Source organism: Emydura macquarii, unplaced genomic scaffold (assembly GCF_026122565.2).
Source record: "Emydura macquarii macquarii isolate MOO-44397 ecotype Brisbane River unplaced genomic scaffold, CSIRO-AGI_Emac_v2 contig_312, whole genome shotgun sequence".
Taxonomy (NCBI): Eukaryota; Metazoa; Chordata; order Testudines; family Chelidae; genus Emydura; species Emydura macquarii.
In genome coordinates this window covers 4,841,599-4,857,276 of record NW_027130449.1, presented here as the reverse complement: position 1 = coordinate 4,857,276, position 15,678 = coordinate 4,841,599, and the positions used below count along the sequence as shown (strand labels likewise).

The 15,678-nt window shown below is 45.8% G+C and overlaps 1 protein-coding gene across 3 annotated transcripts in view; it reads right to left on the bottom strand.

Moving 5' to 3' along the window:
* Positions 1-12,600: 12,600 nt before the first annotated feature.
* NFRKB (nuclear factor related to kappaB binding protein) overlaps positions 12,601-15,678 on the bottom strand; it is a 32,312-nt gene continuing 29,234 nt past the window's right edge. For all 3 annotated transcript variants that reach the window (XM_067563941.1, XM_067563936.1, XM_067563949.1), the window contains exons 27-28: positions 15,434-15,569; positions 12,601-14,559 (exon numbers count right to left, since the gene is read on the bottom strand). In XM_067563941.1, the coding sequence (XP_067420042.1) occupies positions 14,434-14,559; positions 15,434-15,569 (262 nt within the window). In that variant the 3' untranslated portion in view covers positions 12,601-14,433. The remainder of the gene's footprint in view (positions 14,560-15,433; positions 15,570-15,678) is intronic.

Here is a 15,678-nt window from a genome sequence, read left to right as displayed (position 1 = left end):
GCAGGGATAACTATGACCTAGTCCTAGATAACTAGACCTAGTCCCAATTCCCTTTTCCAGACTTGGGCATGTTCCATCCCAATTTCTGATATGCTTGCAACACCCATTGTAGTCTGGCCCAAATGGGGTCCCTTTCACACCAGTTGGTCTCTCCCAAGCAGATCCAGCCTTAATCCATCCATACAGGGTGTAGTGTATGTAGCTGCAAAAGCATGATCTTCCATGCACTGTTCTTTTATATTCCTAAAAACTTTGCCCATGCACAGCAGCAGCTGCCATTTTGTTCTCACAGTTGTGGGTGCTGCAGTCTATGACAGAGGAGACACACACATCCTGTGCTCTCTACTGTTTTCCTCAGTCTAAAATACATCAATCAGATTGCAAGTCTGTAGTTCCCATCCCACCTGCTTTGTTCCATTCCTGCAGCCCAGGTGTGGAGGATCTGTTCCTATGATTTGCTCTTTGTGTACATGCACACCACAATGCACACAGTTCCTTCTCCTTCATGTAAAATCCTTAACTCTCTGCCCATCCCTCTCCCCCTGCCCTCTCACAAGCCTCTAGAATCCCATCACTTCCCTGAGTGCAGCAAACCAGGAAGTATCCCCAGATAAAGATGTAACACTGCAAAACCCATCTGTGTTAGTCAGTGGCTGGACTCAGGAGCAGGTGGGGCCTGCAGGTGCCATGCAGAGTATCATGGAAGACTGGCTGAGAGCCAGCTGTTGTGCAATACATGGCTGTGCTTCAACCAGACTCCCTCAGGGGCTGCCTGCCAGAGAGCAGTTTCTGTGTTACCCCAGTGTGCAGGCAGAAGAGCATTTCTTAGGAATGGAGCACCCTCCCTAAAGTGATCCATTGCTCGCTCTTCCTTCCAAACCCTCCCCTCAGCACCTACTTCTTTGTCATCGAGCTAAATGACTTTGCAGGGAGCTGAAGTAGCTCAACACTGGGATTGAAGCCAGGATTTGTACACTGCCATCCTGATTTTCTTTTTCTGAGCACCCGCAACGCCCACTGACGTCACCTGGCATTGGGAGCGCTCAGCACTTTCGTAAATCAGGTTCCTAATGCTCACAGGTGAATGCTTTCATATGCTTGGCTGTGCAACGTTTTGCGTAGAAGATAGCAATTGGACCAGTTTTGGTACTAGTCCCAGTAAGGCCGCAGTACTGGTCCCAGTAAGGCCCCCTTACTGGTTTTGGTACTGGTCCCAGTAAGGCCCCCTTACTGGTTTTGGTACTGGTCCCAGTAAGGTCTCAGTACTGGTCCCAGTAAGGCCCCCTTACTGGTTTTGGTACTGGTCCCAGTAAGGTCTCAGTACTGGTCCCAGTAAGGCCCCCTTACTGGTTTTGGTACTGGTCCCAGTAAGGCCCCCTTACTGGTTTTGGTACTGGTCCCAGTAAGGTCTCAGTACTGGTCCCAGTAAGGCCCCCTTACTGGTTTTGGTACTGGTCCCAGTAAGGTCTCAGTACTGGTCCCAGTAAGGCCCCCTTACTGGTTTTGGTACTGGTCCCAGTAAGTCCCAGTAAGGCCCCCTTACTGGTTCTGGTACTGGTCCCAGTAAGGCTCCGGTACTGGTCCCAGTAAGGCCCCCTTACTGGTTTTGGTACTGGTCCCAGTAAGGCCCCCTTACTGGTTTTGGTACTGGTCCCAGTAAGGTCTCAGTACTGGTCCCAGTAAGGCCCCCTTACTGGTTTTGGTACTGGTCCCAGTAAGGCCCCCTTACTGGTTTTGGTACTGGTCCCAGTAAGGTCCCCTTACTGGTTTTGGTACTGGTCCCAGTAAGGTCTCAGTACTGGTCCCAGTAAGGCCCCCTTACTGGTTTTGGAACTGGTCCCAGTAAGGCCCCTTACTGGTTTTGGTACTGGTCCCAGTAAGGCCCCCTTACTGGTTTTGGTACTGGTCCCAGTAAGGTCTCAGTACTGGTCACAGTAAGGCTCCCTTACAGGTTTTGGTACTGGTCCCAGTAAGGCCCCACTGGTTTTGGTACTGGTCCCAGTAAGGTCTCAGGTTTTGGTACTGGTCCCAGTAAGGCCCCCTTACTGGTTTTGGAACTGGTCCCAGTAAGGCCCCTTACTGGTTTTGGTACTGGTCCCAGTAAGGCCCCCTTACTGGTTTTGGTACTGGTCCCAGTAAGGTCCCAGTAAGGCCCCCTTACTGGTTTTGGTACTGGTCCCAGTAAGGTCTTACTGGTCCCAGTAAGGCCCCCTTACTGGTTTTGGTACTGGTCCCAGTAAGGCCCCCTACTGGTTTTGGAACTGGTCCCAGTAAGGTCCCAGTAAGGTCTCAGTACTGGTCCCAGTAAGGCCCCCTTACTGGTTTTGGAACTGGTCCCAGTAAGGCCCCCTTACTGGTTTTGGTACTGGTCCCAGTAAGGCCCCCTTACTGGTTTTGGTACTGGTCCCAGTAAGGTCTCAGTACTGGTCCCAGTAAGGCCCCCTTACTGGTTTTGGAACTGGTCCCAGTAAGGCCCCTTACTGGTTTTGGTACTGGTCCCAGTAAGGCCCCCTTACTGGTTTTGGTACTGGTCCCAGTAAGGTCTCAGTACTGGTCCCAGTAAGGCCCCTTACTGGTTTTGGAACTGGTCCCAGTAAGGCCCCCTTACTGGTTTTGGTACTGGTCCCAGTAAGGCCCCTTACTGGTTTTGGTACTGGTCCCAGTAAGGTCTCACTGGTTTTGGAACTGGTCCCAGTAAGGCCCCCTTACTGGTTTTGGTACTGGTCCCAGTAAGGCCCCCTTACTGGTTTTGGTACTGGTCCCAGTAAGGTCTCAGTACTGGTCCCAGTAAGGCCCCCTTACTGGTTTTGGTACTGGTCCCAGTAAGGCCCCTTACTGGTTTTGGTACCCCAGTAAGGGGGCCTTACTGGCCCCCAGTTACTGGTTTTGGTACTGGTCCCAGTAAGGCCCAGTACTGGTCCCAGTAAGGTTTTGGGACCAGTACTGGTTTACCAAAACCAGTAAGGGGGCCTTACTGGTCCCAGTAAGGCCCCCTTACTGGTTTTGACCTGGTCCCAGTAAGGCCCCTTACTGGTTTTGGTACTGGTCCCAGTAAGGCCCTTACTGGTTTTGGTACCAAAACCCAGTAAGGGGGCCTTACTGCCTTACTGGTACTGACCCAGTACCAGGCCCCAGTAAGGGTTTTGGGACTGGTCCAGTAAGGTCCCAGTAAGGCCCTTACTGGTTTTGGAACTGGTCCTTACTGGGACCAGTTACTGGTAAGGGGGCCTTACTGGGACCAGTTCCAAAACCAGTAAGGCCCCTTACTGGTTTTGGTACTGGTCCCAGTAAGGTTACTGGGACCAGTCCCCAGTAAGGGGGCCTTACTGGTTTTGGAACTGGTCCCAGTAAGGGGGCCTTACTGGGACCAGTACCAAAACCAGTAAGGGGCCTTACTGGGACCAGTTCTGGGAAAACCAGTAAGGGGGCCTTACTGGGACCAGTTCCAAAACCAGTAAGGGGGCCTTACTGGGACCAGTACTGGTTTTGGGACCAGTACCAAAACCAGTAAGGGGGCCTTACTGGGACCAGTTCCAAAACCAGTAAGTGGGCCTTACTGGGACCAGTACTGAGACCTTACTGGGACCAGTACCAAAACCAGTAAGGGGGCCTTACTGGCACCAGTACTGCAGCCTTACTGGGACCAGTACCGAAACCAGTAAGGGGGCCTTACTGGGACCAGTACTGCGACCTTACTGGGACCAGTACCAAAACCAGTAATGGGGCCTTACTGGGACCAGTTCCAAAACCAGTAAGGGGGCCTTACTGGGACCAGTACCAAAACCAGTAAGGGGGCCTTACTGGGACCAGTACTGCGGCCTTACTGGGACCAGTACCAAAACCAGTAAGGGGGCCTTCCTGGGACCAGTACCAGTAAGGGGGCCTTACTGGGACCAGTAACTGTAAGGGGGCCTTACTGGGACCAGTACCCAAAACCAGTAAGGGGGCCTTACTGGGACCAGTACTGCGACCTTACTGGGACCAGTACCAAACCAGTAAGGGGGCCTTACTGGGACCAGTACTAAGCGACCTTACTGGGACCAGTACCAAAACCAGTAAGGGGCCTTACTGGGACCAGTACTGCGACCTTACTGGGACCAGTACCAAAACCAGTAAGGGGGCCTTACTGGGACCAGTATTGCGACCTTACTGGGACCAGTACCAAACCAGTAAGGGGCCTTACTGGGACCAGTACTGCGACCTTACTGGGACCAGTACCAAACCAGTAAGGGGGCCTTACTGGGACCAGTACACCAAACTGGGACCAGTACCAAAACCAGTAAGGGGGCCTTACTGGGACCAGTACTGCAGCCTTACTGGGACCTGTACCAAAACCAGTAAGGGGGCCTTCCTGGGACCAGTACTGCGGCCTTACTGGGACCAGACCCTGACCAGTAACGGGGTCTTACTGGGATCAGTACTGCAGCCTTACTGGGACTAGTACCAAAACCAGTACTGCGCCCTTACTGGGAGCAGGACTGCACCGTTACTGGGACCAGTTCCAGAACCAGTAAGGGGGCCTTACTGGGACCAGTACTGCGGCCTTACTGGGACCAGTTCCAGAACCAGTCAGGGGGCCTTACTGGGACCAGTACCAGAACATGTAAGGGGGCCTTACTGGGACCAGTACTGCAGCCTTACTGTGACCAGTACCAGAACATGTAAGGGGGCCTTACTAGGACCAGGCGTGCGGCCTTACTGGGACCAGTACCAAAAGCAGTAAGGGGGCCTTACTGGGACGCGGCGCCGCTTCACCTTGGCCTCTGTCCCGCTGCTCTCAGCGGTGTAATCGTTAAAACAGCGGTTCAGCGATCCTGGCCGGCGCCAGTACTTCTTCTAACTCTCATAGCCTGTCGGAGACAGACAGACAGACACGGGGCGTCGTTACCTTGGAAACCAACAGAATATGGCTCGTGCCAGTGGCGAACAGGGGAGGGAGCACATGCTACAAGGAGCAAAACTTCTCTGTAAACTTCATGAGGGTAATTAGTTGCTGATGCCATTGGGAATGCTAGTGACTAGGGCCAGGTTATCAAGGATGCCTACCTCCTATTGATTTCAGTGGAAATTAGGTGCCTAAATACCTGTGAGGATCTGGGCGCAGGGCACTAGAAACTGAGGCACGGAAAGAAAAGTTGACTTCCCCAAAGTCACACAGCAGGTCCATGGCAGAGTTAGGTATGGAGAGGAGTCCTGACTCCTTTTCTAGTCTATGTTAATGACATAAAGCTTGTGGATGAAACAAACAAACAGGCAGGTGTAAAGTGCTTGAGAGTTCTCAGTGAAAGCCAACTTAAGAGCTAAGTACAATTAAAGTGAACCCTGCCGATGAATTGGTGTTTGGAACTTATTCTTGTCACCCTAGAAACAAAGGCATTTGTTTGCGGCACAGAATGAGGAGTCAGTTGTTTGGGGGAGGGGAGGAAAAGGATCCGTCTCAGCCACTGATTCTCTGTACCTTTTGGGCAAGTCATTTCACCTCTCTGGCCAGGGTCCCTCTCTGTAAGGTTACATACTTCTCAGGAAGGGAATGAAAATAAATTCACTCACATTTGCAAACAGTAGAGGACTGAAACAAATCCATGATTAGCTGCAGCTTCAAGGTGGCCCTCTCTTGTGTAAAGATTCAAACCACTTCCTGCTTTAAAAGCATACACTAACTGAGCTAATAATTAACTGCTGTTAACAGTAGAGGGTGAAGGTCTCTTGAAGCTGAACCCTTCCTATTCCATCCTCCAGAGGGCAATAATGAAATTCACATCATTCAGTTATTGATGACCATCTGACAAAGAGGAAAGAAGATTCGCTTTTGCAGTAATGGAAATATCAGTGATTTGGGAGGAGAAACAGGGATGTGCTAATTCGCTTAGGAGGTTCAGCAGAGGAGAGTAAATGGTAATAGGTGTGAAAGATGGTTGGGCAGGATTTTATCTGGGCCAGCCTTGGGTGGATTGTGTAGAGAGCATTCTCCTTGCTTTGCTGCTTATGCAAATTCTCCCAGCTCACGCTTTGGATCGTCAACTTGGGACCTGGCTGTGAAGGGTTGCCTCATTATGCAACAGGACCAGGGTTAAATTTTAACCTTGAAGATTAAAAAATATATGTGATGGTCATATAAATCCTAGTTCTCTCACTTGATTCATCCACTGATGCTGGGAGGCTGTTTCATAGCTTCTTAACTCTGCCTGAATCAATATTAATCTGTTACAGCTTCATTGAGAGGTGGAAGAAATATGGCAGACTGAGAGAAACTGGGAGCTTGAAGTTCGATGTGAATTTCTATACTCCCCTCCTAACTAGAATGGAAACAAGGAAAATTTCTGACTCCAGGCTGGAACATCTTTCCTAGAAGCCAGGAGGATTTTCTTGCCCCCCAAATAACTTAGGCTGCAGATTTGTCATGGCATTTTTTAAAAACAAGAATCACAGAGCATGCACAGTATATTTAGTCTCTCACAAAACAGAGAAAAGGCACCACTACCTCCTCTTCCGGTAGTTTTGTGAATCTAGACTTTAAGAATGCCCAAAACATTTGTTTCAGGTTAAATGACATGCTTCTTTCAACACAATTCACATTTTTTCTATTCAGCAAAAAAATTTCAATTTTAAAATTCAATTCAGCCAGACCCCTTTTTTCCCCAATTTTTCAGACCTGCCAAGTGAACTGAAAAATGAGTTATTCACCCAGCTATGCTCTAACCACTACTCTAAATGCAAACGAACATACACTAGCTGTCTTCAGCTCTCTTTCAGCAGAACATAAAGGGACTGCAGCCAAGTGACTTTCAGTAGGGGTCCTTAAGTACTTTTGAGAATTTTGCTCATTATCATCATTCCAGACCAACCCTCTGCATCTTTTGAGTATATATTAGAATTGAACTACAGTATAAAAACACCTCACTGTTAAGTCAGACACCCATTCCATTAAACAGAAGTACATTCTCCCTTCCCACATACCAACTCTGCCTGTTCTGGTGTGTGTTGCTCTGGAGTGTATCATTTGAGCCTTTAAGAGTTTAGAGCAAGAGCGCTGGCATTGTCCTGGCATTCAGCTATAGAGCTATGTCAATAATACTTGCCAGGAAGATGTCTCAGTATTAAAAATAGGCACCAAGTATAGGACCAGTCTCTCACATACTAAATCTAGATCTGCCACGGACACCCTCTCCTACTTTGGCCCTCTCTCATGTGCCTCAGTTTCTGTTTTGTTAAACAAGGCAGAAAAAGATTTCCCTACCTCATCCATATTGTGAGACTTATTGTAAAGCATTCCGAAGATGAAAAATAGCTCCTAACATTTAAATCTTGGTTTGGACAGTCATTTTCCTCTCAGGGCACCCTATATAATTACAGAACAGATTGGCTTCATTTTTCCCCCCTACATACTCACACACACACCAGTTGTTAAAGGAAGACTTGGCTTGTAGTTAAAGGTGTTAATGTTTTATGAATGTGTGCGTGGTAGGGAAAGTGTACTAAGGCCACATCTGCACTATAGAATTAAATTGACTTAACTTACATCAGCAATGCCGCACACTGACAGTACAATCGATACAAGCGCTCCTGGTGAGGACATGCTGCCAACACAACAAAGTGTAGACACACACAAACAATGTAATTACTGTGCGGCATTGCAGGAAGGCTCCTGAAAGCCAGTAAATCAACGTAAGCAACTCGGTGTCTATGCTGACAACTACATCAACTTTGTCTCTACGCTACTGGTGGAGGTGGAATTAAGTTGGCGTAGTTGGGCAGTTACAATGGCAGAAGCAAAATTTAAGTGTAGATCATTCCACAGTTAGGTTGATGTAAGCTGTCTTGCATCAACCTAACTCTGCAGTGTAGACCAGGCCTTAGTCCTTGTGGGTGTTGGTTAGAAGTTACTTTCTTGTAAGAAGTGTGTCAATACCTCAGGGGGTGGGAGAAGGAATTAAGGCACTCATATCCCAGCACTTGCTGGTGTTTGGCCCAGTGGGAAACTGGCACATAGCTGTGGCTAGAATATCTCAACCTAACATTTATATTTTTACATGTACTGGCCCCTTAATTTTTTGATTTATCCTTAATCACCCAGGATGTAACATCTAGGGAAAGGCTGTTGTTGAAGTCAGAGCAGAATCCACTACCTCTCAGAAAAGTTTAAGAATGGCCAAAAGCAGTTTCTTGGCTGGTAGAAACGAATTTAATCATTTTAATATACAACACACTTTGCCTCTTCAAAAACTTCAGAGAGGAATTTGTCCCTAAATCCCACATAACATTTAGACCTAGAGGTGATTTGGGGGAATTGCCTATACACTTCATGAATTCATTGTGAGTTTATGAACTCTCTCCGTAGGTTTACCAAGCTACAAACTCGATTTTGAATGGGGGCTAGCAGTTGTCTTCGCTGTTGTGCTGCTGACTCCTTGTTGTACTGAAATTCCAATGTGTGGTGGCAAAGGCCTAATAATAGAGACATTAAACTTTGACGATCCTGCATCTAAATGATATAGAGGTGGCTGCTGCCGAGAGCAAACTGGCTTTTTAAGGCTGAACTCTGGGAGGTTAGATTGGCAATGAAGTCACTGGAGGGATCTGACCATCTGAGGAGACTGAGGGCTTGTCTATACTTCAAATGCTGCAGCGGTACACATACAGCAGTGCTTCGCTGTAGACACTACCTATGCAAAGGAAGGAGTAATCCACCTCCCTGAGAGGTGGTAGCTAGGTTAATGGAAGAATTCTTCCATCGACTTAGTGCTGTCTGCACCAGGGCTTAGGTCAGCTTAATTATGTCACTCAGGCCGCAGATTTTTCAAACACCTGAGCGACATAGCTGGGTCGACCTAACTTTTTAGCGTAGACCAGGCCTGAGGACAGCAGCACCTGACAAAGGGGGCTGAAAGTAATAAAAAGCAGAAGCTGCTCTACTTGGGGGGAAGGGCATTTTTCTCCAGTTGGAGAAGAAAGAGAAACAACTCAGTGTGTTTCTGAAGAGGCCGGGGCTCTTGCCTACTTTCCTGAACACAGATGGACCCCAAGGAAAGATGAGCTAGTGAGTGGCTTGTGTTTAGCATATTTGTTGTTTTCTATAGGAGCTGTACTCTATTTCTCAGACTATTAAAGAGCAACCCAGTGTTTGAGTACTGTGCCAAGTCTGTATGTCTTGGGTGCTACAATTCCCATGTGACCCATTGTAATGGTAAACCAGAAGGCTCACCCCAGACAGACAGACAACTGGGAGAGGGTGTGTTTAACCTATTGCGGTATCCCAGGGGTCAGCACTGGTCCTTAGGGCCTTCAGCAGGTGTGTGGAGGGGGTGCCATTTCCGTGAAGAGGTAGCAGACATAGTGGGTGCCCAAGCACCACGTCAGAAAGGCCACAGAAACACAAAATACCTGGGGATACAGAGATGTGGATTCCGTTGATAGTAATCTGCTGGACCACCAGCAGGGACAGCCTGATTGCATCTGTGACATGATGCCAGTCAAAGACCCAAATTCTTAACAGCAGAGAAACAAGACTGCCTCGGCTAGAGATAAATACAAGGTCCAGTTTAACCAAATGCTATAGATGACCCCAGCATTTCAAAAAAAGTGAAAAAATGTCTGGTAGGAAAGATCTACTTCAGAGCAAGCCTAAGAATAAATCATCAGTCTTCCACAAAAGCTCTCTAAAAAGGAATGTTCCCTCCCTTCCTTATCCACAGCGCTACTGGAGGTAGGAAATAGGTAGCCTTGGAAGGATTAGATTGTTAGTAAATATCAGTTTCACTGGTCCCAGGATAGCACAGAAACAAGAAGGGTGAGTTAATTGCTTTTATCGAACCAACTTCTGTTGGTGAGAGAGAAGCTTTCGAGATACACGAAGCTCTTTTTCGGGTCTGGGATGGGAAATGTATTCCAAGTGTCACAGCTAAATACAAGGTGGAACAGATTGTTTATTGTACGTAGTTAACTCAAAATTCAAGGGACTATTCCAGGTGAAGTGGCCTGTTAACACCTCTGCAGTTACAGGGCGGAAAGAACAAAACAAAACAAAAATAATGGTGGGGGAGAGGGGCAGAGATAAGTGGGTAACAGATGGTTGTAACAAGCCATAAGTCCACACTCCCGCACTAGCATCAACCATTCCTGGAAGCTTCAACAATGGAACCCTACAAACAAATATATACAAGAAAACTATGGATCACCTCACCTAACTTCACAGATCCAGTAACCAACCCAAACACACCAAGAAATCTGTTATGTACAGCCAGACACTCAGATACCACAGAACATACTCTGAGGAGGAAGTCTGGGACTATAGCTACACTTGCCCCCAAATTCGGCAGCAGACAGGAGATGCACAAGCTATGTAAAGTACATCTCCCATCAACTTCCTAACTTCTACTTACCACAGTATCTTCAGTTTGCTGCGCTGATGAGAAATACGCTCCTGTTGACAGCATTCATTACTCTACCTGGGGGAGGTGGATTAATAGTGTCAATTTCTGGGTTGATTTCATGGGTCTCCACTTCCACTCAATCAATCTGGATAAATCGATCTGACAGCAGTGAATTTGTGGCCATCAGTCTAGACATGGCCTGGGATATATGTCTTAACACACTTTAAAATGCCTTCACCAATCAAGGACATTCCGCCAGAACAGACTGCACCATGGAATGAGCCATCCAAATATTCCAAGAAAACCTGCTTCGATACAGAAATAAAACCCCCACTGATCACACACCTCTAGCTGTCACCTACCAGCCTACATTGGAACCCACACAGGGAATCAAACAATTACTACCCATACTTGATGGGTAAAGAAGTTTTTCCTGAACCCCCTCTTCCGGCCTTCAAGCAACCCAACCTCTCCAAGCTCCTCAGAAGCAAGCTCCCCACTGATTAGGATTCACCAACTCAAAGTGGCACCCGACCTTGCCAGAAGAACAGATGCAAAACCTGTAGACGTATCAACACACCCCATAACACAATTTTCAAGATCCATGGGTTCCACATCTGCCTATCACTACATGTGGTGTACCTCATCCAATGCACTAAATGCCCTAATAACCACTATTTGGGTGAAACGAGACAGTCACTACGCTCTCGAATGAACTCTCACAGAAATACCATATCAATTCATAACTTTGCTAAATATTACAAGTCATGGACTGAACAGAGACACTGGATTTATGGCTTATTCTGTATCCCATTTATCCCCCGCCTCCCAGACTGGAAAGGTGTTAATGGGCCACTTCCCCTTGAATGGTCCCTTGAAATATGAGTTAACTTTATGCTACACAATCTATTTCACCTTGTATTTAGCTGTGACACTCTGAATCCATCTCAGCCCTGAAGAAGAATTCTAAGCAAGTTTGAAAGATTCTCTCTCTCACCAACAAAAGTTGGTCCAATACAAGTTATTCCCTCACCCACCTTCTCTCTCTAACTTCACTGTACACACACACAAAAAAATTCACTGATAACCACCAACATATACAGATAGGCAAAGTAAGAAAAATGCTGCTTGAAAACATATCCAGAATTTGATTTAAGGATATTTACTTTGTATATTTTACAAAATATTGACAGTATGTTTTACTGGTTATAAAGCTATAAACTTTTGAATCTCAACATCTACTGTCATTAAATTATCATCCCCTCTAATGATTTCCTGCAACTGTGACAATTTAAATTGATAAAAATTAAAAAAAAAAGTGCTTAAAGATAAAATTTGATCATCTATCAAAATTATTTAAAAAATTGAATTCTGCTAAGCCTAGAAATAGCATAGGCAAGGGAACATTTGTCGGAACTGCTAGAATAGTTTAGCAAAAACAAAAAAGAATTGTTTTTGGAGAAACTAAGTTTGGTGAAAATGGCTTTCAAACTTTCCCTGGGCTGGTAGAGCCGATGAATGCTGCATGGAAACTCCAAGTATGTGAAGTGGATGGGTATGTTTTAAACAGACTAAACTCTTTGGGGGAGGAGCCATCCTTTTACTGTGCGTGTACAGAGCCCAACGCAATAGGGCCCTAATCCTTCATTAGCACAATACAATACAGATGATAAATAACTTATCTATTGTACCAGCTGGGGAAAGGAAAACAAGCTCAAAGCCATAAAAAAAGACAGGGCAAGAACTCAAGAGAGTAGAGTTAATGGAGCCTGGCTGGCCCAGAGTAAATCCATCTCTTCTGTAGGACAGGGGGAATCTCACCACCACAATAATGCACCTGATTAGATGCTGGGGTACAGCTATTTTCCCTGTGTAATGTCAGGAGTTCAAGTATTACTAGTAATTAGATGTGGTTTGAAACAGGCTATACTAAAGCCACAGTGCTATACACTGTTAAGAAAGTCATTCAGCACGTCTCTAAGGCCTGAGACATAACACTGTTAAATATGAATAGCAAATGGGAATTTCCCTGATTTGGGATAGGATTTATATAAAACAACATTTCAGGGGTATCGTGGACAGCACCTCAGTTCAGCTCTGTATTTGACGAGCTTTAGTTACCTGACTGAGTTAAACTTGTGTTAAAGAATTCAACCTCAACAACAGAAGCCTTCCTGTTCTCCATCCTGAAAGAAAAGGGGAAAAGGTACAGGAAATGACTGAAATGGGGAAGAGAAGAAAGGCAACTTTATTTTTCCAGGTCTTCTTCTTTAAGTGCACAAAAATCATGATTCAAGAAAGTGTTTTAATAAAATGCTGTATTTAGGTACCTAACTCTGCTCAAATGCAGCTGACATCTGCTTCTTGATATATTTGTGTACCTGATTTTCCTAACTGGGTTGGCTACAGTTCAAAAAATAAAAAGTGTGTAACACAAGGTTTCAACCTAAATTCGATCAGAAGCCTCATGCTGCCCAGATCAATGCTAGCTGAGCCAGCAATGTGTAGCTACAACTGAGGCTTTCAAGGAGAATCCAGCTTCAACAATTCAGCTAAACACTGGAAGACAGTGAACAGCTTTTAAAATAGAATATATTCAATGATGGTATCAATCAAAGGCAAACAGTGTATTAAAAAAACAAGAGGAACAATGTTGAAGAAACTTTCTTATAAACAGAGATTAACAGTCTATTAGCCCTTAGCAGATCAGATGATCACACTACACAGTATGACAGCAACTCTTTTCTTGCCACAATGAAATGGTCTGTCTAGAACTGAAGGAAGATGGCAGGTAGGATTTCAGCAGGAGGGTGGTTAGATCTCTGGGGCATGGGCTGTAAATATATCTGCTTTCCGTATTGCTATTCTTTTCCTACCCTGACACTTCTTCCGGACACATTCAGAGAAAGAATTCCAGTGACGTCAGAGCTGGGAGCACAAGTGAGTTCACTTCCTGATCTGTAACATGCAAAATCCCAACAACTTGTATATCAAGATAAAAATCAGAGACAGATAAAAATCAAATAAGACCAGACCAGCATCAACATGGGTTAAAACACTTCTCCTGCTTGAGATAGAGTGAATGCAGCTCGGATAAAACTGAAGGCTTGTTCTCTTTTCCTTTTAAACTGGCTAGTTTTCACTGGCTGATAACGGTTCAGTCACTGAGGAATGTAAGGAGGAAAATTTCCTGGGAGACCTTTCTTTCTGTTCACTTGCTCTGAGCTCATTCACAGCCAGACTCTCATATATGCAGACTCCATCCCACCAATAGCTATTAGCTATTTTACAGCAGAGATTTCCTTGATCAGGCATTGGGAAGAGACTCCTCTAAATGGCCTTTGCAAGGATAACAAAGGGAAAATTTTTCCAGAAATCTGATATGGTGGTGGCAGTCAACAAGGAATCTGGCTTGAGAAGCGGGAGGAGAGGTCTTAAAAAGCTATAAAATAAATAAATATATAGAATTTGTATTAAGGATTTACATACGGGCTAAGTCCCAACAATAAAATCAGCCACCAAACTTAAGCCACCTCTACAGGTTATTAAGGGAGTGGACATCTGGACTCCAAGACCAAGAATGAAGCTTGGCCATGTCTTCAGAGTCATCGAATCCCTCTTCCCCTAGCAGCAAGCTTCACTGATTAAGGAAGAACCCAGGCTAACTGCCTAAGGCTAACCCAGAACATAACGAAATGACAGCAAGGCACACTGTCATTTGCAGAAAGGGCAATTAGATTGAGGAGACAACAAACAGGAGGAGGAAAATCTCCAGTTAGTCATTGCTATAGAGTTTGATTTTACAACTCTGGACTGAGATGTTTAAATTCTTAAGAACAGAGTCTTGTGTCGCTATTCTGAGGTTTCCACTGGATACCAAAACTGTGACTCCAGGTAACCAACATGTCTTGCTTTTGGCACAGGTAGGACTCCAGTACCAATCTCTACCTCTGAATCTGGATGGTCTGTATTGGCACCTAAGAAGCTCCAATTGGTGATGGATGGGGGTGGGTAATAGGGCCAGGGAAGCTCTTGGAAAGTGATCCATTTTCACAGCTGCTGTTCACTGTTGATCTTGTGTCTGTTTTGGAGATGGTGCTGTGGTCACAACAACAGTGGAGACTGCTTTGGTAGAGCCCGCCACTGTTCCCTGCTGAAGATGGGAGGCCGATACTGTTTGAATTCGCACCTGTTTGAAATGAAAGAGCATTTAATTCACACCAGAGCACAATATGATGTCACACTGCACACACACCATCAATCTCGATGGGACAGCAGCACTAATTCAGGGAAAAGACTCCACCTGATTCAGCCACAGCCAGCATAAAAGTTAGTCCAAAAGTCACCCACATGAGCAATATTGAAAGGTAGTGACTGCACAGTTTGGCATCAGCAAGTTTTATGCATCCAGGGAGGGTCTGTGATGATGTAATTGAGAGAGGGGAGACAGATCTTGGTGAAAAAGGATTAATCACCAGTTTGAACAAAACCCCATCTCAGCTGCTTTCAGATTTTCAGAACAAAGGAATTTGATCTGTTAGATACTCTGAAATGCTACAGGCCTTGTATCAGAGGCTCTCAAAGTCCTCTGCAATGCCCCAGTCACTATCATTATACCCAATTTATAGATGGGAAGCTGAGGCACAAAGAATGATGTGATTTGCCCCAGGAGACAGAGGGAGTTCAAGCTGCAGATCTCTGGCTGGAAGATGCTAGAGAAGTCGAAGGATCAATAAGCCTAAGATACAGTCTTTTTAGCCCCAAGTCAGGGCAGAGAGAGAAAAGGTGGCATACCATCTGCATGCCTGACATTAATATTGTTCTTTTTCTTCATCCTTACTATCCAGCACTCATTTCATTAACATTTAAAACAAAGTAAATCCAGTTGTTATATAAATAGAAGGAAGGGGGGAGATGAACTAACTGTGCTCAGAGCAAACACCACAGACATACATTTGCAGATTGACACCAATGTTCACGGAATCATGCATAAGACCTTCACGGAGATGCTACTGCAGTGAAGAGTGAATGGGCAGACCTATGGTCCTGCCAAGTATCCTTACCTGTGTGGCCTGTCCTTGTTGCTGCAGCTGTTGCAGTTGTTGTGCTGTCAGGAAGCTCACTGGTTTGTTCCCAGCAATCAGTTTTGTCCCAGCTGGCATTGTAGTCAGGATGATATTCCTACCCAGTCCACTGATGCTAAAGACAGAAACCAACTGAGTGGTCAACAGTGATGCAGAGGGACTGAATCAACAGGACTCAGTGACACTCCACCCGGGACTCCCATATAGCCCCGCATGCAGCTCCC